This window comes from Podarcis erhardii (assembly GCF_964252035.2).
Source record: "Podarcis erhardii genome assembly, chromosome: 12".
NCBI lineage: Eukaryota > Metazoa > Chordata > Lepidosauria > Squamata > Lacertidae > Podarcis > Podarcis erhardii.
Window position 1 is genome coordinate 23,508,530 of NC_138513.1, and position 27,911 is coordinate 23,536,440.

Here is a 27,911-nt window from a genome sequence, read left to right on the forward strand (position 1 = left end):
CCTTCATATCTCTTAAGTCCTAACATTTCTCTCCTTTGCATAGTATATACTACTTTATAATCCATATAAGAAAGAGCCAATAATTTAATATTTGTTTATTTTAAATATAACAAATATAAAAGTTACCATTTTATAAATTTGTTGAAAGTGTCCAAAGTACAAAAAAATACAGTAAATTTAGTAATATGGAAATGATTACCATCTGACACTGGAATATTTAACACGAGGCATGCATACGCCATCAGAAAAACTCAAGCATCACTGAAGCAGATAAGGAAATAAAAGATGATATTGGCTGTTTTATTTAATTACAAATTAATCGCCTCTGTAAGTTTTCTTTCCTCAGGTATACCATTTACCTGTGAATGACAATTCACAAAAAGGTGTTAGAAAGATCAATAGTCAACATGGTTTTAATTTTACAGTTAGAAAATTGCAAGTCAGCTTCATTCACCTTTAAATAAGAATCCTTACACAATAACTTCATAGATCACTTTCATCTGCTATGCAAGTCTTAGGGTGCCTAATTTTTTGGGAGAGTGACCACCCAAATCAAATCTAGAATCAACATGTACAGTTCATAGTAAAATGTGCTTCATTGTAGCATTTGGTTTTCCAACAGCGAGAAAGCAGAATACTGTATGTAATACTTGCCTCTAATCTTTGGAACGTTGTCATACGAAATTCTCCTTTAGTCCCCGAAAGCAGTAATAAAAAACAAAACTTTTGAAAACAAGCCCCCTCAAAGTGGATTCCTGGTCACCCAACACCTTGAGAAGTGTGCTCATATTTTCCCCATTGCAGCAAAAACAACAAGGGGCCTTGTGGTACTTGAAAGACTAACAAATACTATGCAGCATAAGGCACTGAGGCCAAGAGGCCATCAGATGCATGAATGGATAGCTCAAGTTGTTAGCTACAGATTGCCTTTGATGCATTGACTCAAGTCTACAAAAACTTATGCTAAGTTTCCCCAAAACTCACTGCCGACTTTGTTCTATTTGAATGATTCTCTGATTAACCTTGATTTTGCTGTTTTATTTTATGGTTATGCAAACCACCAATAATTCTATAAATTTCGGCATAACACAGCTTGATACACTAATAACTAAAACCCTGTTCAGTCATTCAGAGAACCCATGAGAGCGAAAAGGGGTTGGGAGTATGTATGCTATCCCAAACTTTAATTGTTTTTATTTTATATGTGGCAGAAGAAACACTCATATTCATCCCATGCAGCTCACTTGAGTTGAGGGACTTGGGAGCAACTAAGAAATAATTGGGCTGCGCAAGGAATAATTAGACCCATTCATAGCACATTTCCCAAGGGAAAAAATGAGAAAAGGGGGGGGGGTTTCAGGCAGGACAGGATTGTTTTAACGAACTCTGGCTTGGGGAGCGCAAAACAGCATGTTTTGGGGGGGGGGAGGCAAGGCAAGGCAAGGCAAGGGGGGGTTGTTCTGTCTGGCAAGCTGATACCCATTGATACGTTTGCCATTCATTTCCATGGAAGTGATACTGATTGGAGATTTCAGTTCACTCTTTTCCGTTTCAACTACTGCATCTCACAGATGCCATCTAAATTTTGTTAATTCTTACTCTTATGGCCTATGCAATACAAAGCTTTCTCACACCCTGCTCACCCCTCTGCTATTAACTTTGGGAAACCAGGCCCCCGCAAAATGCGGAAGGGAACAAGAACGCTGAGATGAGTTTGTGAGCACTTGTTGATAACTAGGTCATATTCTGCCTTTTCAAGAAATAATTTAAAAAGTCACCTTCCGTTTGCTGCTGCGGAATCTGAGTCTGATGTGGCAGGTTCCTACAAATAATAATAATAATAACAATAATAAAGCCTCTTTAAAATGATTATATGCTATTTTGAACTCTAAACAGTAAAAGCCTCCAAGGCTTCTGCTTAGGGAAAGGGTTGTTACTGGAATGTGTAACCAGAGCTTTGCTATTTAAATGCAAGAGCCAAATCATCCTATAGAATGAGATGGCAGCAGCAGCACCACCACCATGGAAGAAATCAGCGGAAGCACCACAAAACTCAAATTCACAGTGTTAGGCACCAAGAGTGATACTTACTGCTGTGTTTGCATCAGTGGCATGCTAGTGTTGTCATAGCTGTCGGGGTGAACCGGTGGCACAATCTCCCCAGTGACTGGGTGAAACACAGGCAGCGTTGAGAGAGGCCAGGCTATCTCTCGGTTTTTGGACATCTCCCGAAGTTCCTTGGTGGATTTCTGAATGGCACTGTGGTGGACCAGCTGGATGCTAAATCAAAAGGAAACAACATTTCCCCCCCATATTTAATAGAATTGCTAGCGTTGTGGAAATAAAGAGTACAAACATATACAGACATTTAAAGCCACTTGATAGATTACCACAACATCAGTGTAAACGACAAGGTTTATAAATAGCATATACTGGATTTTTTTTAAAAAGGAAATTACTTTTAGAGGGGTTAGGTCACAGAGCACTGGCAGGTTATATCCAGTCTACCCAAGTTTTCCCTGTGCTTTCAGCAGGAATATCTGGGCACAAGCTAGATACATCACTGCAATTAATGTGCCTAATTTCTTCTGAGTAACAGCTGGGGGAGGGGGAGACCAGAACCAGGCCTGTGATCCAAAGACATTGTTAACCCATTTTTCCACCATCATGGTCTCAATAACACCCCTCTCTCACACACATACACATCTGCTTTAAGAATGTAAGAGCCTCCTGCATCAAACCAGTGGCCTTTTTAGATGCCAGCAAGAAACCCTCAAGAAAAGCATTGGTATCTATGCCAGTTTCTCTCCTGGGAAAAACAGCAACTTCAAGGAGGGGGTGCCAATTTTCATTGGGACCATGGAGAAAGCAGCTGACTGTTATTTAGAAGCAAATAAGGTACAAGGTGTATTTGATTCAATCAGGCATCCAACATTATGTCTTCCTTGACCTTGGCTACACTGGGATAAGCCTTGGCCGCCTCTAGGTTGCCCACTGGCCTTGCATTGACCTATGCCCTCAACCAGAGGGTTCTCAACCCACTACTGTTAGGCCCTTTTGATTAGGGCTGGAATTAACAAGTAGAGTAACAAGGGTTTGGCCTAGGGCCTGTGATCTTCACAAGGTGTCACTGGCTTTGATTATGATGCTGGTGCTGAAGGTTGGGTGGATCTATGAAGTGGTCCACTGAGAGTCCAGCCCACAGGCCTCATTAGGCCCAGCATGGATCCCACAAATCACACCCCTGACAGCTGATCAGCACCAGGCCCAGTGGGGTGGGTGGAGGGCAGGAGGGCAATTTGGCCTCAAGTTCAGATTCTTGCCCTGTGTATTTTTGGTACCTTATTTTGGTTTTGGGTGTTACTTTAATTTTTATTAGAGCTAGGGATTTCAAAAGCGGGAAGTGGCCTGGGACTCTCTGGACCTCTGAGAGGGCCTATTCAGCACCGAGAGGGCACCTCCTTAGGATCACGGTTGCAGTAGTGGAGCTCGCCTTCTCTGCAAGCAGCAGTTTGGCTTCAAACCACTTCCTGCAAACAGATTTCATAGAGGTTTCAGGGAGCCGCCAATCAGCTGCTGGTTGCTTACAGCAAGTACATCTTCAAAGGATGCTCCAACCTCTGATCAGCTGTTAGGTGATTGACAAGTGGGTGGTCCCGCCCACCTGGCAACATTGGACCACTCCTTTTCTAAAGTATGATGAGCTTTTCAGCATCCTGTTCCGTGTAACCAAGTGCAGGTGTTAATGCTTTTTATTTGGTATGTTTTAGAGCTTGGCTTCTTGTGGTTAGCTAACAATTATTAATAGAAGCCTCACTTTAAAAAGCAGTTTTATGGAGTATAATTTTTTGGTTACCTTATAGAAGTTGACAGTAATATCACAAACAACAAACCTCAAAACTGAATAATAATATTCTGATTCTGGCCTCTTTTATTATGAGCTTTTAAACCCTTTTTATTTTGACCTACTCAGTTTCTCAGGATTCTACATTTTTCAAAGCAGCCACCACAAAGATGAAGAACAAGTTAAGGAGAATGAGGATGGTATACATGTATGAAGCATGAGAAGCTACTGGGAAATGAAAATTAAGTGATGGGAGAAAATAACAGGAAAGAAGACACTTACTCTGGTGTTTGCATGTTTCTCTTTTCCCTAAAAATAAAACAAAAGTTATGAATTAAATAATAGCATTGATATTTGGAACATTAAATCTAACTGCCGATGGAAATAAGTCATGGTATGGAAATGCTGGTCCTGTTGCAATGGATCATGATCTCAACTGGAGTTGCCTTTGGAGATTTGTTTCTGCAGCTCTAATAGCCGAAGAGGCAAGCTGCATTTTGGAGGGTTGCCTCTTCAGCAGTGAGAGGAGCAATGGCAAACGTTCAAAGAAAGAGCTGGCTGCACATCAAGTTCCTGTTTCTGCACATTCGTTTGGATCATGACCATTTGGTGCAACTTGGAAGCATTTGCCACAGGGTTTATGAGGAGGCATGGATGAAGAAAGCACATAAAGAGATGGGATAGATGAAAGACGTGTACACAGAGAAGTGAAGATGCACGTTAAAAGGACAGGTGTGGGACTAAAATGTTCCCAGAACAGGTGCATGTAAAATGGAAGAAATTGTGTTGCTTGCTGCTTTTATTTTTTCAAAAAATGCTTTTGGCTTTTATAATCCTAAATTCAGTTCACAATCTTAATAAGGTTTATTTTAATTGTTAGACACTATGTTTACCTTTAATTAGCTTCAAATTACTGTCAGGTTAAATAGTTTCGTGAACAGGTTGCTCAGTTTTTTAATTTTTAAAAATAAATAAAATTTCTAATTCCAAAGTAGCTGTAATTTGATTTTATTGTATGTTTTAGAAAAGGCTAAAAATGGACTGTGTTTTTATGAACTGAATCAAGTTCATCTACTTTTTTTTGTCATGTACCTTATAAACTCACACAATTATAAAATACTTATTAACGTTTCAAAGTACTCACACGCCTTCCCTTCGGCAGCACATAATATAAGCAAGGATTAGAAAAAGCACCAGGGCTATTGCGGAGGGCACTGCCAATGTAATGAGGAAGTCTGAATAATAGTCTCGGCTTTTCAGGCTTTCAGAAGGTGGCTTATACTCGCCACCATCTGGTAAGATCCCTTCTCCACGGACCACTTCTTGATAGGTGGAAACGTGCTGTGTTTTGTCAACCTGATACCAAACAGACAAAATATATTTTAGACAGTAAAACCTTGGGAGAAAAAATGGGGATCATAAACTATCAAGCAGTACCACCGAGCATTCATTACAGCAGAGTTTAAGCAACAGCCCTCCAGAATCATAATTTCTTTTTAAGGAAAATTTGTACCACACATTGTATAGAAATCTGGTTGTAAAAATCAAGACACTTTCTTCACTTTCAGTTCAAAGTATATCATGCATTAGCTAGAGAACCCTGCCTGAAAACTGAGACCTTCCACAGAGACCCTTCTTGCTGGACCTTCAGGAATTCATAAGAGGACAAGTCATTAGAGCGCCTTCTCTCTGGTGGCTCCCTCTCCACTTCTGGAATTTCCTCCCAAAGGAGATTTGTAGGGTTGTGTTTAAGACACCAGTTAAAAATAACAATAATCAGGCCATTGAGCCCTTCTTGGCGTTTCGGCAGCAACGAGTCATGTGTTGTTGTTTTTTACTGTACTCCGTTCTGATCTCCTTAGGTAGAAAAGCCAGAATATACTGTATATAGTTTTAAGTAAACAATCAAGCAGTCATTGATTGACAGAAGATGAGATGACACAAAACCACTGCTAGAGGTTTACTTAGCATTGAATGGTTGCTTTACTGCTGGGATGGGGAACTCCTAAGAATATCTGGAGGGTCGCAACTCTGCTAGTCCATGACCATTAGCCCTGTAGTCCCAACAATATATGAAATATTTGCATATTTACTGGGGAATAAATCCACTTGAAATCAATGGGACTGTGAATACTTAGGATTCTGTGCTTTGAGGAAAGTATCTCCTTGAGCAAGGCTTACAGAGCAAGTGCCATAGTCTGAAGAGTTACTAACTAGTTATACCTTAACTCTAATTCTTCAGCAATGACAAGTAGCATAATTCTTTCATAGTATAAGGCATCTTTCTATCATAGAATCATAGAGCTGGAAGGAACCCTGAGGATCATCTAGTCCAACTCCCTGCAATGCAAGAATATGCAGCTGTCCCATATGAGGATTGAACCTGCAACCTTGGCATTATCAGCACCAACCATGCTCTAACCAACTGAGCTATGTTCCTAAGTCAGACGGTTGGTCTATTTAGTTCACTGTGCTGACAGATGAACGGGATGTGGGTGGTGCTGTGGGTTAAACCACAGAGCCTAGGACTTGCCAATCAGAAGGTCGGCGGTTCAAATCCCCACGACGCGGTGAGCTCCCATTGCTCGGTCCCTGCTTCTGCCAATCTAGCAGTTCAAAAGTGCATCAAAGTGCAGGTAGATAAATAGGTACCGCTCCGGCGGGAAGGTAAACGGTGTTTCCGTGCGCTGCTCTGGTTCCCCAAAAGCGGCTTAGTCATGCTGGCCACATGACCCAGAAGCTGTATGCTGGCTCCCTCGGCCAATAAAGCGAGATGAGCGTTGCAACTCCAGAGTCGGTCACGACTGGACCTAATAGTCAGGGGTCCCTTTACCCTTTACCTTACTGACAGATGATAGTTCATATTCCTCAATGGGTAGTCTTAAACAAGGATGGCTAAGTTGTGACCCTCTAAAAGTTCTTGGACTACAACTTTCATCAACCTGATCCACTGGCCATCCTGGCTGTGGCTGCTGGGAGTTGGACTCCCACAACATCTTGAGGGTACCAGGTTCCCCATCTCTGGTTTAACAAACTAGGTTTTCTTCAGGTGCTGGACAGCATTTAGTGACAGGGGCAAATGGGCTTCTCTAGGGACGGCATTCCAGAGCATCAACTCATGTCCATCCCATGAACCTCGGAAGGTTAAAAAGAAGTCTACATAATCTGCCCTCCAGAAGATTATTTTAAAGACTCATTGGCTATGTGTGTTCTGCAATACTACCAGCCAGCAACTCACCAAGGAGATTTTACACCAGTCTATTTGAAATTGGGTACGGAACTTTTTATCACAGGTTATTACAGGCTCCATTTCTTGACTGCATCTCAGCTGATTTTGTGGGTTTTCAACTTCCCGTAAGCAGGAGGAGAATGTAGCATCTGCACCAACCATAACATAGACACTGCAAAGAAATGTTGACAGTTTTAGGATGGTCACAGATAAATTTTCAATCAATGGGTTGGATCCAAATGTCCGTGAATGGAAAGAGCTCCTCACTGTTTCCACTTAGCTCTCTATTGCACAGTTCATTTGCAGACTATGCACAGTTCAAAAGCAAACAACATGAAAGCTGGCAGCAAACTACAGCATGTGCTTTATCATTCTCTGAATGCGTCACCAAAGAAGTGGATCCAGTACAGTACCAAAATTCAGTTTATCCAGGATAATCTGGGGTTCTACATCACTGCCCTCTCAAAACACCTTGTCCACAAATGAAATACGGGAAATAAATCTATATATATTTAGATTCAGTGAACCCAAACAGGACTTCAAAATCAGACATAGCACGGGCTCCTTCAATACAGAGACATTACACCTTGTAAAAGGGAGCCTTTTGAAAAGGCAATAAGCAATGGGCAAAACCCTTATTAAGCTTAACCAGGCAAGATCAACAAGCGACCCCATGCTTAGCAAAATGTTCAAAGGATCCTGTTTATATCTTCATGGTTGAATAAAACTTGACCACCAGAGGGCACCAAGTCCCCCCCTTCTGAGAAACCACAGAACTAGCTGAGTCTCAGTCAGATTGCATGTGAGCAACTTTGCCTGCAGAGCACACCAAGCAAAGCAAAGCAAACACAGGACAACTGCAGTGATCCTCAACACAGGGAAGGGGACAAGGCTGAAAAGGTATCTTTGTTACTCGGAAAAGCTCTCTGGATGGCACTGAGAGGATGCAATGGTAGCAAATTCCCCACTGCCATGGCAGAGTCTATCAAGTAATCACTAGGCTGTGCCTAGTTGTATTCTGTCTGAAGTACTTCTAGTGCACTGACCATTTCCTAGCCAGTTTCATCATCCTCAACTCTGCATTAAGCCACAGTGTGGTATAGCTGCACCCTTCACAAACCATGCACTTGGGAGCAATGGCAGGCTGAGATATTGGACCCAACCCCACAGGTTAAAATTTCACCAAGATAAGTATGTAGTTCTGTATTTAGGTACAAAACCCCCCAAAAAAATCCCAAAGCTCCAAGTAAAGGCTGGGACTGGGTGGCGGCAAGCAGAACCTGGCTTTGCAGCAGCATGAGTAGAAAGGATCTCGTTTGATCACAAGCTGAACATGAGCCAGCAGCGCTATGCAGCTGCTTAAAAATCTAACGCAATCTTCAGCTACCTTACCAGAAGCATCATCTCTAAATTATGAGACATAATAATTTCACTTCATTCTGTGCTAGCCAGGCCACATCAGGAGTACTGGGTCTGGATTAAGGTGGGGCTGTGGTCTAAACCATTGAGCCTCTTGGGCTTGCCGATAGGAAGGTCGGCAGTTCAAATCCCCACGATAGTGTGAGTTCCGGTTGCTCTGCCCCAGCTCCAGCAGTTTGAAAGCATGCCAGTGCAAGTAGGTAAATAGGTACGGCTGTGGTGGGAAGGTAAGCGGCATTTCTGTGCGCTCTGGCTTCTGTCATGGTGTCCCATTGCACCAGAAGCGGTTTAGTCCTGCTGGCCACATTACCCGGAAAGCTGTCTGTGGATAAACGCCAGCTCCCTCAGCCTGAAGCAAGATGAGCGCTGTACCCCATAGTTGCTTTTGGCTGGACTTAACCATCCAGGGATCCTTTACTTTTTACCTTTACTGGGTCTGGAAATCGAGTCCTATGAGCAATGGCTCATAGGACTAGAATCAATGGGTGGAAATTGCAAGGAAGCAGATATTATCTTGGCTGAATTCTGGAAGCACTTTGTTCAGTTTTCCTGGCATTTTCTTACCTGATAAAAGCCTGTTCTGGAAAACCAGCAGAACCTAACTGAAGTGTAGCGCTCATTTCTATTATTTGCTTTCCAAAAAAAAAAAAAATCTGTGCACAAGCCCATTAACCCAGATGTGATGCCCCCCCCCAGCCGCCATTTTGTGTTATGCCACAAACCCACACTGCAGCCATTTTGTGACTTGCATGAATGGCACTTGCTCAAAATTCCAAATACGTTCACTAGCCCAGAAAGATTGGCAACCCCTGCTTTAAGATTCTTTACTGCTTTTGTTGCAAGATACATTCTAAAATATCTGGAATGCTAGAAGAAATATAATGAAAACTTGCTTACCCTTCTTTCATGTCATTAATAGGAAGTGGGACTCTGCCTCCCCTATCAAGAGCTGAGGTGATGTTTATGGCATTCAGTTTTTCTGGCTGCCAAACGTTTTTCACCGCTCCAAGGAAGTCTCCAAGAACCTCACTTGCCAACATTTCCTCTACATTCATATTTTTAATGAAGAACTCTGCTTGATATGGTAAAGGAAAATCTAATTGCAAAGAGAATATTAATTATGCCTTAGATTTGTCTTTTTACAAAATTACAAAGAAGGCAGAATAATAAATCAGAAATACAGCACTATCATTTTCTAAATATAACCGAGTGTGAAGCAATCCAAGATCCTTTATAAATCTAAGGCTTCCAAAGCAACTTCCACAAATGCTCAAGAGACATCCAGTCTCTTAACCACAGTTACAAGACTGCTGGTTGCACTGAACCACTGGCTTGAATTTGGTTGCTTGAAGATGGGGGAGAAGCTCAACTCAGTCTGCATTTAAAGGAGCACCTACTTAATCACACTTTCTGAAACAACACACACACAAAACACAGCCATCCTTTGAAATTCACACTTCTCCAAATTTTGCAATGCAGTTATCCAGACAAGGGATGTGTACACAACTGCACATTTAGGGTAAAGTGTGCATAAAAATAGCATAAAAATTGCATTATATTAGGGAAAATGTAATTGCACTCCAATTCTCTCCCTCGCTTCCTGGTTTGCACAAATCACAGTTTGCCTACAAACTGAGATCAGAAATAAGCATCATTCACACTACAGTTTCTCGTTCTGACTTGGGGCAAACCATGGTGATGATGACTCTAAGAAAAGTAAGAGATTGAAAAGTAAGGGAATGAGCACTTAAGTCTTGGCATAAATGGCTCACAACGTGTGAACTGAGCTACTATGTCATTCCGATATCTAAAATTTCCTAGAAGCTGGGTGAGGCTCCTAAGCCACCACTTGGCTCTCCCTGTAATCCACAGTAACAGACCAGATGCACTTTTCAAGTACACACTCTTTTTAAAAATATAAATGCAAGCATTTCAAAATATTTATAATAGAATGAAGGAGAGTTCTCTAACAGAGGTGGCTTGGAAATAACAAAATAAAATACAATTAACTAAATACCTAAAAATAAAATACAATTAACCTCTTTCCTATCCTTTTGCCATTTATTTATTCTATAATAATCTCCTAATGGTGTAATACTATGTATCAATGCAATCTAAAATGCTTACCTTCTGCTGCCATTATATTAATAATCAAATTATGTCTGGCCGTCTCAAAGGTGCGCCTGTTATAAGCAGTGATCTAATAAAGAAGAAACATAAACCAGAAACTTGTTACTATATTTCCAAAACTATTATCAGTTGAGCACGGAAAACTTGCATCTAGCTTGACAATTCTATATATGGTTATTCAACAATGCTGTGAAAAGCCAGCATTAGATGGGGAGAAACCCGGGCAGTGGTTGGGCCCCTAAAGCTTTTTGTGGAAGGACAAAAGGAGAGAAGGGAAAACACATTATACCTCAAAAAAAAGGGGGGGGAGAGCATACATTATGTGAGAGCTAGCCAAATAACAGCAAATGGACAAAACCAGTGAGAAGGCTCATAGGCCCACCTGTAAAATCAATCAGATGAGCAGCTATGAGAGACAGGGCCTTCCAAGTGAAAGCCCCTTGGTTATGTTATCCCCTCCCAAGTGATTTGCATAAGACCTCATCAGCATAAGCTTTAAAATGGGCTCCCAAAAACCCCACTTGTTTTTGACAACTTCTTAATGAGTTTTTATTGTTGATAACTGGAATGTTTTTAATTGCTTTTAGTTACATTTATAACACTGTACTGCTGTCCTGTGGATTGTTTTAGGATGCTACGTTACAATGTTCCTTTTACTGAAACATGGACACTGTGTTCCTGGGATCCCAAGTGTGGTGCCCATGGGGACCACAGGACCCTCAAACACTTCTGCCACTGACTAAGGCTCCCTGCCCTTCCCAATTTTGTTTTGCTTTTTAAAAATTACTCAATAGATTTTTATTGTTTCTAGCTAATGGCCATCACAATACAATATATAAGTACAAATCATGCAACTACAGAATGAAACACATTACATGCACCAGACCAAGACAAATCTACAATTTCCAGAATTTAAAACATTTCTTCTGGAATGCTTATTATTAGGTTTGTTTGTTTTGTTTTGTTTTTTGGTGGTTTGGTTCAGGGTGTTGCCTGCTTTTTTTGTCTATACGTTGTTGCTGTTGTCTATATGTTATTTGTTTTTGGAGGGTGCATATATTTTGCATGGACTTTTGGGGGGGGGGGAGGAGTGTTCTGAGCATTGCTGGGTTTTCTTCTGAGAAATGACTATTTTGTGATACCCGCATCAGTTTCTTAGTCTTCCAAATGTGCCCCCAGAGCCAAAAAGGTTAGGGACCTCTGCTGAATTATACAGTTGTTTTCATGTTAAGGCACCTAGAGAAGGCTTTGCCCGAAAAAGTGGCCTAGAAATATACAAAACAAACCAACATGCCCAACCTTATTCTGAGCCAGTCAGTCAAGTTTTGTCAGTAAACTGGGACAGAATTAGAAGACTTCCAAGATTCCATTTCACCACCAAAGATTTTAAGGAGCACATCCATGTCAATAAAGGGTAAATGAGTTGCACTCCAGATGCACCCAGCAGACCACTGCTGTAAATAGATGCTCTAAACTTACAGGGTTCCTTACGCGTCACAAAGGTGCAGAGAATACATGCAACAGCCTTAAGTGCCCAATATTGTTGGACTACAACTCCCATCATCCTTGACCACTGACCATGCTGACTAGGGATGCGGGGGGGGGGGTAGGTGGGCGTTGTAGTCTAACAACATATTTGGACCCAAGGTAGGAGACAACTGATCTAGAAGGTGGATGATTGTCCCTAGGAATGGGTGACATTTGTCGTTTCATTTCCATGGAGCTTTCTAAGTTTTTCACTTGGTCTCAGAAATCCATAGAAACATCACTAAAGATGTAATCCTATCCCCACTTCCCTGGGCATAAGCCCCACCTAACTCTATAGGACTTCACTTCTAGGATGGGACATATCTAGGTTCATGCTGTAAATTTCCAGCTACCCTTGTTTTTACAAACTGCTAGCATAAATCAGATGTACAGTACACCTACACGTCGATCCTCTCCATTGCTTTCAACTTGATATGCATACAGGTAGAGATGCTGTTTATTCTTTTCTGTGGGTTACACGTACAATTGCATATCCGAATGCAGCTGCTGTTCCCTTGTTCTCAACATGAGAACTTATTTTACATACACGGCCACATTTCTATAGCTCTGCCTACCTTGTGCAAAAGTTTGCAATTCCAGGTGCCAAGCACACACTCTCTCCAATAAAAGGCGAACTCTGCAGCCTTATCCAGGTGTTCTTAGCTCCTTTGGTCAAAAACAGAGAAGGTGCAAGGACACGCAAAGGAGCTCCACTCTGGCATCATGGGCTCTTCTCCAAAGTCCTTGTGTACAGAGCAAATATTCTACAGGGAGATGGCTTTCACATGCACAGTTGTTCCAGAGGAGCCTTCTTGTGTACAATTATATGCAGTGATTTTTTTTTTCCTGTGGGTACGCAGGGGTAAGCTTACCCCTAAACATTTTGTGAATCTAAGTTTGGCCTCATTGAGGGGCAGTATTTGATTATGAGTAAGGAAATGAGAGTACTCCTAAACCTTTTTCTGGGGGAAAAGCACTGATTACCGTATTGGCCTGAATATAAGCCGCACCTGAATATAAGCTGCACCTTTAAAATTCAAAGGGGGGGAAGGAAAAGGACAATACCCGAATGTAAGCTGCTCCCTTAAAGTTACGCAGGCACTCACACCCATTCCGTTTTACCGTATGTCCGCTTCAGCAGCGATATCGTAAAAGCCATTTTTTGTAAGATTGCAAATTTAAGCCGCACTTTAACTTTTCAGTCGGAATTTGGGGGGGAAAGTGAGGCTTATATTCAGGCCAATACGGCATATGCATGTTGAACACTCAAAAAAGGGATGGGATTAAGGACTGGTACAAGGTCACGGCCAGGTCATAAAATCCTGGGATCTCTTTCAGGCTGCCCGAAGGCCAAGTGCTGTGACGCTTTGAAATCAATGGTTTACTGTGGCAATATATTTCATAAGCAGCTTAATTGACCAAATATATGAAGCTGGCAGAAGGAAGACATGAAAACAATGAGACTGGATGTTTGAATTTTTTTTTTTATAAAAAATTATTTGGCGATCAGGGTGTGTGTTTTTACTTATCATTAAGGGATGTTATCATACAACACATAGTTATCCATGACAACATGTTACGTGCCTAAATGTTTGAGACAGGGTCTAGATAAAATATTTTGCAGCAAACTTACCTCAATGACAGACGGTCTTCCCACATTGTCTATTGTCGGTGACCCATACAACACTCCATCGCTGTAGGGTGTTCTCTGGATGTATCGTAGCCAACCAGGTCTGTCAGGGTAACCCATTAGGTTTGTGTTAAAAGTTATAGGATCATTGTTCATCTCGCCTGGATAAACAGGACATCCAATTTAAAATACAGTGTCACCAAGTGAACAGCACAGTATTTTCATGCAATGCAAATGACAAAGCAGGAGACTGCAAGCTGTCAATAATTCTTGTTCTTGGTAGTCCGCTATGATCATGAAAGAATCATAATTCTGCATTTACACTCTGTAAGTCAAACTGATAGGTTTTGCATTTTAGTTCAAAAACACCCATAAACCAGCCATGATGGAAATCCTGGCTCCTGAGACTGCAAACATCTGCATAAATTTCAGTGTGATGTGCAGTGCAGTCCTCTGCCTATTTACTCAGACGTAAATATCTGCGTATCAACTCTACTATTTGCGGAGGGCTCTAGAGTTAGCCTATTATCTCCCATCCACTTCTCCTAGGTAAGTGCAGATTGCAGCTTAGCTAAAGGGAGTTGTACAGTAAAGAGTTTGTTCTGCTGCTGGCTTGAGAGCTATATGACATACCAAGCAAAAGAAAAACAAGTATAATTAATCACATACTTTCTTCGTTTACAGAACTGCCAAAATATATTTAAAGTATTTTGTTAAACTGGACTAAAATTGTCCCAGTTTTATTTCATGGAAGCCAGATGACTGTCTACAGATGCAGATTGTGCCCTACATTGTTGTTGTTCTTTTATTTAAAAAATGCAGAAAAACACCACTGAACTCAAGAAATGGGTTTCTTTAATTGCTATATTGAAGAAACTATAATTTCAGACCAAAATAGAGGCAATGCGAAACACAACAGTTGCAATCACCTCTGTTTGTTTAATAAACACAAAAAACCCAAACAAAAAACAGTAAGTGTGGAGGATTTCTGCTGGGACTGCAGCACAAATGGGGTAAAGATTTAATCCAGGCACCACCAAACTTGGCCCTCCAGATGTTTTGGGACTACAATTCCCATCATCCCTGGCCACTAGTCCTGTTAGCTAGGGATGATGGGAGTTGTAGTCCCAAAACATCTGGAGGGCCGAGTTTGGGGGGGTGCCTGATTTAACCCTTTCCTCCCTTGTAATGCTGCTGATGAAAACTGATACATGCATGGCCCAAATGCTCCTACAAGGTCTGGGAGGGAAGTCTCCACTGGTGCCAATGGAAGCTGCTTTCTTGGGACTAATAATAGCAGCTCCAGTAGCACGGGGGCGGTGTTTGTGTGCCACAGTGAAAAGGAGAGGCTGTTGCAAGGTGGCATTTGGTCCCAGGCGTGGGACTCCCCACCCCTGATGTACACCTTGCACACCCGCCTGCTCCACCATTGCGTGTTCTCTCTCTCTCTCTCTCTGCAAATGCGAAGTAATTAGGGTTATTTAATGACTCTGAAACATATTTATAAAACTGTAAGCATTTCTTACCAGGCTTTGGATAAGGAGGAAACTCCCCTTTAAAATACTCCCTCTCCAAGACGTGGACAAACAGAACTCCAGCGGAAGGGTACACCGTATGATCGGAGTGCACCTTCGAGAGGATTGTGTACACTGGGAAAGGAGGAGCAGAGAGAAGAGACAGGGTATGAAAAAGTAGGACACATTCAAAATGCCACCACATTCAAAGCCGCAGCAGATCATTTTTGGGAAAAGGGAAGCAGAAAAGGATATCCCTATTAATGACAAGTTAAGAAGTGGACGAGGACGACAGAAGACACGCAAAGCAATGCTTCTTCTTATGTATGCTAACAACTCCTATGCATGCGTAGGCAGCAATCAAAATTCAACCATTTAGCATGTCGCCGACAAAGGAGCAATTATTCTGCTTTGTCCTTTTGAGTATTGTAAGGAATTATAATTTGTATCAGTTAACTATGCATTGTAGAAGGTGGTGGGTTTTGTTTTTATTTTTGCATATTTTGATAAAAAAGAAGTTGAACAACAGGTATCGCCTTACAGTCTACTTGAAAGCAAATCCTATCAATTCCAATAGGAATTACTTCCATGCTTAGGAAAGCAGCGTTAAGAAGTTAAAATTAAATAACAAACAAAAGCGTGACGGAAGGCGTTTCAGTATTATAATGAATGGCTAGAAATAATCTATTTGCTCTATGTTGGTCCCCATTGTTGCTATCTTCTCCATCCATAGAGGAATACTTTCTCAATGACCTAGTTCACATGTCACATTAAACAATATTTAACAACCAATTGTTTAATGTAATTGCACCATGATTTCTTGCTCCATATCTCCCCTGCTCCTGTTGCACGGCTAGGAAACAAGCTAAAGGTCCAGCGCCGAGGGCCTTCTGGTGGTTCCCTCACTGCGAGAAGTGAGGTTGCAGGGAACCAGGCAGAGGGCCTTCTCGGTAGTGGCACCCACCCTGTGGAACGCCCTCCCATCAGATGTCAAGGAAATAAACAACTATCTGACTTTTAGAAGACATCTGAAGGCAGCCCTGTTTAGGGAAGTTATTAATGTTTGAAGTTTTATTCTGTTTTAAATGTTCTGTTGAAAGCTGCCCAGAGTGGCTGGGGAAACCCAGCCAGATGGGCGGGGTAGAAATAATAAATTATTATTATATAAATGATTATAAAGTCTTATTTGTCATGATGTCCAAACGCAGGGTCATGGTTTCTTTCTCTCCAAATGAGCCAGGTAACTAAGGTTTGTTCTTGGGTTACTGCCCATGGTTTGTTTGGGGAAAACAAATGCTTAGTGCAGGTTTGCACATCACAACAAAGTCAGACTTTGGTTTATCTTCCGACAACACAGCAGCTGTAGGTACGGAGCAGGAATTTTTCAGCAAGGTGCACCAGCATGTTGTGTGTTTACATTGAACCATAGTTTAACTGTGGTTTAAATGTGACATGCAGACTTTACATGTGTAGGCACAGTTCCTGCTGCTGGCGAATTGGCCCAGCTGCGCCCCTGCCCCCCCCCCCCTTGTCTACACCCATGCACCTTAATAGTCCAATGGGATGGTCTCTTTAGTTAAAAGGTCCATTGCTGCTATTTCCATTACATCCTTAACTGTGTCATACCATCATTTAGCTATATACACCTAAAATATTATTAACTAGAATCCTTTTAATAATATTTTAGGCATTTATCGGAAGAGCAGAAGAGGGAGATATGGGATCTATTTTCATATGGGCATCAATCAGGCAGCAGAAAACACACATACAGCTGTGTCTGTGTAGTTTTACATAAATGAATCTGTAAATGCAAAATGAGATGCTTGGTTGTTGTTTTTTTTAAAAAGGAACATCCTACTCTCTAAGCTGGTTAGTGCCAACTTTTGTTTAACTTTTGGCGCCAACTAAAAACATACCCCTTCGCTCAGGCCTTCTGCAGCAGTTTGATGTTTACTGTTAAATGATGGGACAGCCTGGAAGAGTTTAAAGACGCCTTCCAATTTTGCATATGCTGGTTTTCATTGTGATGTTTCACCTGAGTTTGCGGTTTTAGTCTTCTGAGATGCTATAGTTTTTATCATTTCATACTGTAACACACCTTGGGAATCTTAATCTTAATGTATTTACATGCACCTCAAGGGAAAAAGGGCCCAGGGTGTAAAAAAAAATACAATCACAGATGATTAAAAAACTATTTCAGATACAAATATAAATACATTACATTTGAGTGGGTACTTTATTCAGGTCACAGTAATGACTTGGAATGCCGACGATCTGTGCCTATATCAGTACTCAACACACTTGACTTCAATGTTTTGTTTGTCTTTGTATAAATAAGGCTGATAGATCTTGTATTTTAGAGCTACTGATTTTCTCATAATAATGGAGGAGGGCAAGGGCTTCCAAAAGTTCATCACTGAAAGCTGCCGTCAAGTGGAACAAGTAGCATTCACAACTACTATTACAATTAGGTTATCGCTTTCAACAAGTCTTTCCTATCTGGAAAATACATATTTCCTATTCTTTGTGTCCTTAGGAGACACACAACTGAACTTCTTCAGTTATCCTTTTACTGAATAAATGCATACACTGATTGGGCTCAAGAGAGAATGTGTGATGTCTAAATTCAGTAATGTTCATTATTCATTGAATATGAAACTCAGATTTTTTTTCCAGGGGGAATGTGGGTTCCTATTTAATATTCCATACCCATTGCAACACAGAATTCCTTGCTGTTTGGTGTATCAACAAAAGTGGCACCAATAGTTAGGGAGATTTCTAATCATCTAGGTCATGTTGATCATTCAGGAAACCTTAGGCTACCCCGTCATCCTCATCAAAATTAAAATTCAGTTTTAAATGCAAAAGTGAAAAAGGCCTTTCTGTGATCATGTCAAGCGATTAAACTGCAGAATGTTTTAAATGAATCATATGATGCAATTTGGGCATGCTGGAGACAGTTCAGCCCTTTGACATGCTGATAAATTGAATGTGAACATTTTACCAGCATTTGTGCGCACCTATCAAGAAGCATCACTGAACTGTCTCATATCACTTGATAGAATAGATTAGCCCCAATACTCCCTTCGTAAAACTGTAGCAAGGAGACCTTAGCTAGCACTGGGAAATGAAGGCCTCACTACAACTGTGGCATTTCTCACTTCTAGCAAGCAAACTCTTTGAATCAGCTGTTTCTCCTCCTGCTGGAGCAGAGCTCTGGAACGGCACAAAGGGAATGAAGTTTGCAATGCCTTCTAGCTTCCAGCTGGAGTAACCCTTCACTTCTGCAACCAGAGTAGCAGAAACCTCTCCAGAACTGGATGGCCACAAGGTCTGAAACAGAACAGCAAACAGAAATGGCAATCTGCAGGCTTATCAGGCCTCCTCTGATCAAACATCCACTGGTGCATATGCAAGGGAAGTAATAAAAATAAATAAAAATAAAGCCCAAATGTATCCCAAAAAGGGGCTCGTGCCCTTCAGTTAACCGATTATAATTCTAGAACCCAAGGTCATCCAATGAAGCTGAATTTTGGAAGATTTAGAGCAGATAAAAGGAAGTACTTCTCCACACTGCACAGAGTTACACAGTGGTACTTTGGCTCTCAAACTTACTGTTCCGGGAGTCCATTCTGACTCCATAAACTGTTCGAAAACCAAGGAGCGGCTTCTGATTGGCTGCAGGACCTTCCTGCACTCAAGTGGAAGCCATGTTGGCTGTTCGGCTTCCGAAAAACATTCGCAAACCGGACCACTTACTTCCAGGTTTGCGGCGTTCGGGAGCCAATCTCTTTGGGAGCCAAGCCGTTTGAGAACCAAGGTGCCACTGTACTGTGAAAATCACTACCACGGTATGTAGCAAGGGCCACCAACTTAGATCTGGTGGGGAGGGGGGAGGATTTGGCAGACCCATGGCGGCCGAGGCTATCAATTGCTACTTATCACGTTGGGTATGTACTACCACCAGGATCAGAGGCAACATGCCTTTGAATACCAGTCACTGGATAACAACAGCTGGAAAGAACTATTGTCTTCCTCATGCCCTGCTTGAAGGCTATTCGTGGTCATCTGGATGACAACTGTGAGAACAGGATGCTGGACTAGATGGACCTTCGTGAGATCTAGCAGGGCTCTTCCTATGGTGACAAACCAACGGTTTCCCCTGCTTCTCCACTTGGGAATCTATCTATCTATCTATCTATACACTCTTCGGACACTCACTGTCCTTCGCAGTACCTGTTCACAAATACAATATTGCCACATTTATCTATGGACTTTTGCTGGTGTGATACTCCCCAAGCTGTTATTGGCCAGATGTTGCATCTCCTACTGTGCCATATATTTCAATGCTGCTCCACTTCAACAGCCCGCAGTCTAATATGCTACTAAGTGGGCACAGGTGCAAGAGGAAACCCATGACGGATTCAGTCACATGCTATATTCAGACTTCCACTAAAAGCCGAGAGACAAGAGGCCTGTTAAAAGAGTTTTGACTGGCAAAACCACCAGAACCGATTCTCATCCCACTCAGAACAAAATTAAAAAAGGAATACAATGCCAAATTGCTGTGCAACATTTGATATAACTACTACGTATAACCCTTCAAAGATGTCAAAAGTCACTAACTCTCATGGTGCTTTTATTGTAACATTTGTGTAGCAAATATTTACTTGTTCTTTGCCTTGGCCACAAGTCATGCAACTTACATGTGCTTAACTTGTGAGATTTTGACTTTATGAGGTTGAAATCTGGCTGGTTGAGCTTGGTGTTAAGCTCTTTTTGCACAGGGTTTTTCCAGCCTAGAAAGAGCTTTAAGCACTCTGCCTTGTTTAGTGGGTTCTGGGAGTCAGTGGCTTATCATGTACTGCTGGTGCCTGGGACAGGCGTACACGCACCCTGGGGTGGTATGCGCACCCAGGAGAAAGAGGCTTGGAGGGTGAGCAGAGCCTGCACCCAGCTTTTGCCACCGATGCCCCTGGAGTGACTGCACAGCACCCCTGCCTACCCATGGCCCTCGGTGGGCGCAACAACTAATTGATGCACCATCGCATAACCACCCTAAAACAAAGCAAATGAATGCTAAACCATCAATGGATGTCTTATAATCTCGCTGAAAACACTCTGCAAACAAATCAGGATGAATACTCAAACAGGTCTGAATTCCTGCTACTGGTTCTGTAATTCTTGGGTTATTTTTTAAAAAATGGATTGTTTTCGTACATATATATTTGGTATTGTTTTATCTTGGTTTGCTGCTGCCTTGAACATGAAAAAGAAAGCTTGAGTTTTCACATTATTGTATTTAATGTTTCAAATAAATAAAATTAAAAAGACTCTCAGGCACCTAAAAAAGCAAAACAAAAAACAAACAAAAAACCCACAAAAAACCAACCAAAAGCCTGATGTGACAATTTTGCATTAAATGAAAGTATTTAGCCACCTCTTTTCTCCAAGCCGTCCTGACATTTTAAAAACCGTGCACAATAAATTATGCCAAATTACAAATTACAAAGAAGTAATAAAAACGACACATTTATTATGATAAAGAGATTATTATTGCACTCAGCAGATTGCAGATGTGTTTTAAGTAGACACCAACAACAAGAAATTCACAATATTTTATCCAGAACCATTATTTGGGGCAAAGGAATCCACAAAGTATAACTGAAAATTTAGTTGAAAACGAAAGATTAGAAGGAGGAATTCTTAAAGCTTAGAAGATTAGAACATTATATAATTGCCATTTATTTCCACATCATGTTATTAGTGAAATACACACCACTAATACATCAAATCTAATATACCAAGGGGAGGTTGATTAATCCCAAATATTTTTCAACCTAAACTCACCATTCTTCTCAGCAGCCTTTATGCTGCTGCTAACATAACTGATGACGTGTTTGGTCTTCCATTTAACTGTTCCATTTATGCCACCAGCAGAGTACAAGAAAAAAGCTTTCCAAAATAAAACAGATGCAAGGCAAACTGGATTAATATCATGTCAACAGTTTCTCAGAAATCAAAAGCCACCAGTTAGAATATAATGAATACCCAATGTAAAGAAGAAGAAATTAAATGGACTACAAGTACACATTTAATGGCATTCAAAAATTAAGCTATTCAGCCTGACCAGGCACACAAATATATATGTTTCAAAGTGTTTCTTCCTACCCATTTCTGCCTTTTTTCCCTTGGTGGAAGATGTTGGAGATGTGATAGGGATTGAGTTTTTAAATATGAGCAGTCAGCCAGGCTGAATTGGGATCAGGAAGCAGAAACAAGAACAAGAAGATGCTATGGAAAAGAAAAATATTGGACCTAATTGCCTATTACTGTATATATTAAGCTTGTATTGAATGCAGCTATCCTGGCCCAAGAGACCCATTTGTGGAACTAGGAATGAACCCTGTGTCCACTTGCTTACTCCATCCTTCTCTCAAGTGTCATCAATTGAATCTGTCTTGGCTTCTTAAACCAGTTTTGCAGTTCAGAATTTATGTGACACTGTGGCTAAAGAAATAAAGTGACCTAAAACTTTGCAATGCCTTATTTACTGTTGAATGAAAATGGTTGTCTGAAGTTTGCTTTGAAATACCGTACTCTGCACGTACTAATCAGGAAGGAATGGACTGAGGGAAGTTGTTTTTTATGGACAATTCTGCATTTGTACCCACCCTAATTGGGAATGTACTTCTCCAAAAATACAATCTGGGCGAAAGCAGCAGATCAAACACAACAAGTTTAATGCATATATTCAGGGCTTTTTTCCTTAAAAAAAAAATTTTTTGTACTTTCATTTTCCTACTCATATTGAAATACTGCCCCTCAATGAGGCCAAACTTAGATTCACAAAATGTTTAGGGGTATGCGTCCCCCTGCATCCCCCCAGAATAAAGCACTGCATATATTGATAAATGACACATAAAATAAAATCTTGACCTGAAGAATGGCTGTTGATAAGTCTTCTGAAGCAAAAACCACAAAGGGTCATGTGGAACTCTAAAGACTAACAAAAACCTTATAGCAGTGTTTCCCAACCTTTTTTGGGCAAAGGCACACTTGTTTCATGAAAAAAATCTCGAGGCACACCACCATTAGAAAATGTTTAAAAAATTAACTCTGTGCCTATATTGACTATATATAAAGTAACTCTCTTTAATAGGAATCAAATAAACACAAAGAAAGTATTTTATAATTACTTTATTATGAAATAGTAAGTACCGTATTTTTCGTCCCATAGGACGCTCCGTCCCATAGGACGCACCTACTTTTTTGAGGGGGGAAATAAAGGAAATTTTTTTTCCTTTATTTCCCCCCAAAAAAACCAGGTCGGGGAACAGTGGGATGGCGGTGCTGCGCCTCCCCGCTGTCCCCCGAGCTTGTGGGGCTGGCCCATGTCTGCCTGGCGCGAGGGGCGCTCTGCTTCAGGGCGCCCCGCGCGTCCGGCGGCAGGCTACAGTCCGCAGCATGGGGAACCCTCTGTTTCAGGGCGCCCCATGCGCCCCCCGGGTGCGCAAGGCTTGCCAACACGAGCGCGGAGCACGGGGCGTCCTCCGAAGGGCGCCCCGTGCTCCGCGCTGCCAGCTGCCGCCCGCAAGCCCCGGGGGGCGCATGGGGCGCCCTGAAACAGAGGGTTCCCCATGCTGCGGAGATCCCCCGGGTGCGCAAGGCTTGCGGACACCAGCGCGGAGCACGGGGCGATGGGATGTGGGAGGGAGCTCTCTCCCCGCCCCGCGTGTGCCCGCCGCCGCCGCCCCGCCTCTCGCCGCCCGCCTCGCCCGCCTCCCTCCCACGGCACACCAGCCGACGTCCCGCGGCACACTAGTGTGCCGCGGAACACCGGTTGGGAAACACTGCACTAGTGTGCCGCGGAACACCGGTTGGGAAACACTGGCATAAGCTTCTTGTAGACAAGAGGCCACTTCACCAGATGCAGGTAAGTTACAGGAAAGTACTTTTCTGAGTTTCTGCTGTATACCCATTACTGACTTAAAACACAATTTTCCTTTCCCCCGTTGCGTTTCAAATCACATTTGTACATTGTTGTACGCATCAGTACACTTGGATGTGTTTCCAAGTTGTTTGCTGTCTGTCCACACATACCAGTGGGGGTGTGGATGTCTTCACATGTCATAATCTAATCAAAGGGGGTTTAGAGGAAAACACCTCAAAATGAAGCATTTCCTCAGAAAACTACAGAGTAGATATGGATTGTGTATAATGTTGTGCTTCACAAACCAGCAGTGGGAGTACACTGGATGCAAAGCAAACGCAAAGGTGTGTACACAGCAGTCATTTCCCTCTGAAGTCTTCCTTCTGATTTCAATTTTACAATCTTCCCCAAACCATGTCTGTAGGTTTATACCCAGTGCTTTTTTTCTAAAAAAAATGTTTAGGAGTACTCTCATTTTGAGTCAAGAAAATCACCATTTTATAGTTCAAATTGGGGAAAATAAATACAGTAAATGGACAAAAGTATAAAGATTCACAAAACGTTTAGGGGTATGCGTAACCCTGCGTCCCCCCAGAAAAAGCACTGTTTATACCTTATAACAGGTTAATATTTCATGCATCTAATGAAGTGGACTGTAGTCTGTGAAAGCTTATGCCATAATAATTATGTTATTCTTTAAGGGGGCCAGAATACTTTTTCTTATTTATATCTAAATATATGCAGGCATCACATAATATGATAATGTCACATTCAAGTGCTGGCAGAATATAGTATCATATACAACTTGCCCCACACAGTTTATGTACTTAAATGACAAGAGTGCTTTCCAAATCTTGTCTTCCACATGTACCATATTTAACTAACCACATATTTCTCCCTATAATCCAGTTAACCTTACAATTCATAACTTACTGAACATTCCACTCCAACTATCATTTACCCTTGTCTCCAGGAATCCAGACTTTTCATATGCAGTGTGATTTGAAATTATGCAAGAAGCTCTTGATACTAAACACTACATCAGTTACTTTTCTTTAGACGTTATTGGATTTTAGTGCAAATGCACTGAATCCTCAATACAGTCCCGTGATTTAGAGCAGGCATTTTTACAGTGCTTTATTTTTCTGCAGAAAGAAATTTTATTTCATATGTTTATTAGCAGTAATGCACAGGTGTCAATTGTAAATTCAATATCTGGCAAACTTCATTTTACTAAATACGGTATAAGAAAAATAAACATCCTAAATTAGCTCCTGTCTTGGGCATCAGAAAATTATCTGATAAAAATTATCCTAATTGATTAGAAAAAATTCCAGATCAAAATTCCAGATCAAAACACATCACTGGAATATGTGCTAGGTTGATACTGAAAAGGGGAAGTCCTATACTAAGCAGATTCCTTGTTCAATTGACATTTCTGTTTATATGAACGCATGGACAGAAGATCAAAGCCATTGCCTCCTACCTCAACTTCGAAATATTCAGCCTGTGTTCAGCCTAAGATCTGAACACAGCCTGATGACATACAATCACAGTGTCCTTGCCAGGGCACTGGACTTTGGAAGCACCAACAATCAGTTGATTATTGGTGCTTGCAAAAGGGCTCTGCCTTTTCCCACAGTGGTTTGATTTCAAATTGTGCAAGCAAAGGAAACTGGGTCACCTGATGTCACTGTTATATCAAGTGACTGTCAGGTGGGCATTCACACCCAACTGTCAAAGTTGACCTGCAGTGGGTGGGGAAAACCATACCATCCAGATCCAGTTCCCCCACCCTTGAAGTAGGCTCTCACCATACAAGGAGGGATCCAGTACAAATGATCTTCTGTGGTTCCAGAGATGGGGAAGGAGCCATAGTTATATAGTTCTGGTTCCCACCAAGCCTTGGTGCAACCTGACACCTACATGGCACCTAAGCAGCCTACTTTGAATGCTTGTCACCTCCTCTCCCATTCTATCTCAAAGGGCTGTAACCAGATGCCTTTAGTATCAGCAAACTTTTCTTCCTCCATCCCACCCACTTTGTTTACTACCTAACCCAATTAAGAGTTCTGGAGAACTTGAGAGTTTGCACACTATTTTGAGATTGTTTAGTTGGCCCAGCAAAGGTACTACTTCAATAGGGAATTTGTATGTGAAGACAATATAATATGTTTAGGTTGCAATTATCTGTGCCTTCTTATTCACCACAGACAAGTAGAAACATTAAGCTCAGTGGCAGACACATGTCATGTATGTAAAAGGACCCAGGTTCTATCCCTGATATTTCCAGGCACAGCTGGCAAATGCTTCTATCTGAAATTCTGGAGAGCTGCAATGTAGACAATACTGTCTGAGACATGGTGGACCTATGCTCTGACTTCAAATAAGGCAGCCTTTTATGTTTTTCTAATCTGAAGAAATAGAAAATCAGTTGCAAAGTACAGGTTTCCCCACTTTTTTTTCTATCCTTGGAGTATTTGATCCCGTATACCCTTAACATTCTCCTCATAATTCTGAAGGCAAGCCCTTTCTCAGCAACAAATATTCACAATGCAACATGGAGTACAAGTATTTGCAAACATCACTAGTCAAGAAAAAAGGCAAATACTGAAATATGTTTCCAACCTACTGTTAAAACACCAGCTACCCAGTGAGATACTTTGCTTTATGGTATACTGCATGTTTCTTCTTGTGCATTAATATACCTCATCATGCCTTCATTTGCTCTGAAGATTATTTCCTATGCCCTAGTTTGCCCAGGCAAGCATTTAAGTATGTTCTCCTCTCCTGGTAAATAGCCCAAGCTTCCCCTGCTGGTGTAATCCTAAGGGTGAAATAAATGGCTGTGATTCCAAGCCCTGGGCCAACACACACACACAAACAAGCACACAGCTGGTGGGTGGTCTGCAGTAGAGGAATGTGTCTTACATTAACCATCATCTACAGTCCTTCAGTATGATCTAAATCTAAGCCAGCACACAACGTACTAATGTTCTACTACATGTTATCTCCTCATTCTAAATACTTGCCTCTGAAATGGAACAGAGGGGTGTTTTTTTTGGGGGGGGGGTTACTTCTGCCCATATATTTATAAATGGATTCTTCTAAACTGGATGCTCAGGTCAAAATATTCTACATGCACCCATCAGGATCACAGTGTCACTTAATTTACATCCCCGCATCCCACCCCACCCAAATTTTCGACCCATTTCATTTATCCTTCGAAATTCCACTTGTGCCTGTGTGGAAATCCAAAAATTTATCCGGGGGGGGGGAGTTGGGTTGGGATGTGTGTGTGTTTTTTGGGGGGGGGGACACACACGCTGCGTCCAGCCATGGAAGCAATAATGAACATGCCCTTGTTTTTCAGGTCCTATGCCTCCAGCCCTCCCGGCCCTTTTCCTCTCTGCAGAAGGTTCAGAAATTTCCACCATTGCCTCGGCGGCCGGGAATGGGGCGAGAACCCGGGACTGAGGCCGCCGGGAGAGGAGCCGGGGAGCCGCCGCCGCCGCCGCCGCTTGGCCCCGGGGCGGAGTCGCGGGCTCCGGAGCAGGCCGTAGCCAGGGAATGCGCAGCCCGGGCGGGAAGGGCGCCGCTCGCCGCTCGGGGAAGGGGGCTCTCGCAGAGACCGACCTGTCAGCAGGAGGGTGGTGAGGGCGGCTCCGCTGCGCCTGCTGTGGGACCACGACCCCGCTCCGTAGCGCGGCATGGCTCGCTCCGTCGGCGCCGGCTGCTGCTGCTGCTGCTGCTGCTGCTGCCGCCAAACAGGACCATCGCGGCCACCAGCATCCCTCCCTCCCTCCTCCTCCTCCTCCTCCTCCCCTTCTTCCATAGAGACGGTCTCTATGGCAGCGCGGAGGGCGGGGCCTAAGGCCGGCTCGTGGCGGGCCTGGCTTCGCCTCGCCTCAAGTGAGGCCTTCGGGTTGTTTTCCCCTCCTCTGGAGTCGGGCATTGCCGCCCGCAGAGAAGGAGCCTCTGGAGCTCAACGTAGTCATTAAGGGGATATGCGTTGGTCTTCTCCACACCCACCCACCTAGTGCAGGATTTATGCATAAGGTAAACAAGCTATAGCTTAGGGCCCCACTCTCTTGGGGGTCCCAACAAAAATTAAAGGGGGGGGGACTGGATGCACAAGATCCAGTCTTGTGTTGTGTAGGCACCTATGATGTAAGAAATGGGCCCCGCCTGCTCCCTAAAATATCACTGGTTTGCTCATTTCTATATATAGGGTGCCTACATTCTGCATGGACTGGTTGCATGGTAACTTGTGCAAATGGCTTTAGATACCTGTTAGGTCCATAAATATAGCATATATTCAACACAAAAAAACAGTGGCAATTAGTTGTTGATAAAGGACAGCTGGACATATAAAGGGACCTATTACCTTCAATAGCTTAGGGCCTCATCAAACCTAAATCCGGCACTGGTTGGTCTTTTCCACACACCCACACACCCACACACTTTTAAGAAAATGTAAAATGCTGCCTAACATCCTGTTTGTCTGCCTCGCCCCAATATTGTCTGTGCAGGCTGGCAGCAGCAGCAGCTCCCTGGAGTTTTGGGTCGGAGTCTCTCCCAGCCCCACCAGGAGATGGGGGGGAGGGGATTGAACCTAGGACCTTCTGCACGCAAAGCAGGATCTATCCCTGGGATGCAGACCCTCCCTAGAGACAAGTAAAGAG

The 27,911-nt window shown here is 42.4% G+C and overlaps 1 protein-coding gene across 7 annotated transcripts; it reads right to left on the reverse strand.

Annotated features, from left to right (window-relative positions):
- Positions 1 to 80: 80 nt before the first annotated feature.
- Positions 81 to 27,196, reverse strand: SGCE (sarcoglycan epsilon). Of its 7 annotated transcripts, none has more exons than XM_081882126.1 (13): positions 26,863 to 27,196; positions 21,144 to 21,248; positions 15,306 to 15,428; positions 13,783 to 13,940; positions 10,620 to 10,692; positions 9,390 to 9,588; positions 7,083 to 7,245; positions 4,989 to 5,200; positions 4,127 to 4,153; positions 2,092 to 2,280; positions 1,779 to 1,822; positions 655 to 689; positions 81 to 359 (listed from the first exon to the last, which is right to left on the reverse strand). In XM_081882126.1, exons 1-13 carry the CDS (start codon positions 27,179 to 27,181, stop codon positions 309 to 311), a joined length of 1,698 nt encoding a protein of 565 aa, XP_081738252.1. In that variant the 5' UTR covers positions 27,182 to 27,196; the 3' UTR covers positions 81 to 308. The 7 variants fall into 7 exon arrangements, with proteins under 7 accessions (XP_081738252.1, XP_081738257.1, XP_081738254.1 ...); XM_081882131.1 differs by lacking the exon at positions 21,144 to 21,248 and adding an exon at positions 18,455 to 18,626 and having other exon boundaries at positions 26,863 to 26,956; XM_081882128.1 differs by lacking the exon at positions 655 to 689.
- Between the last annotated feature and the right edge of the window lie 715 nt (positions 27,197 to 27,911).

Bases quoted from the DNA above. Each gene is read 5' to 3' on its own strand.
- SGCE (XM_081882126.1), bottom strand. From the start codon at position 27,181: ATGCCCGACTCCAGAGGAGGGGAAAACAACCCGAAGGCCTCACTTGAG. The intron at 21,249-26,862 runs GTCGGTCTCTGC...TATTTTGGAAAG, and splicing joins CACCACCCTCCTGCTGACAG to CTTTTTTCTTGTACTCTGCT. The intron at 690-1,778 runs GTGACTTTTTAA...CGGGGACTAAAG, and splicing joins TCCGCAGCAGCAAACGGAAG to GAGAATTTCGTATGACAACG.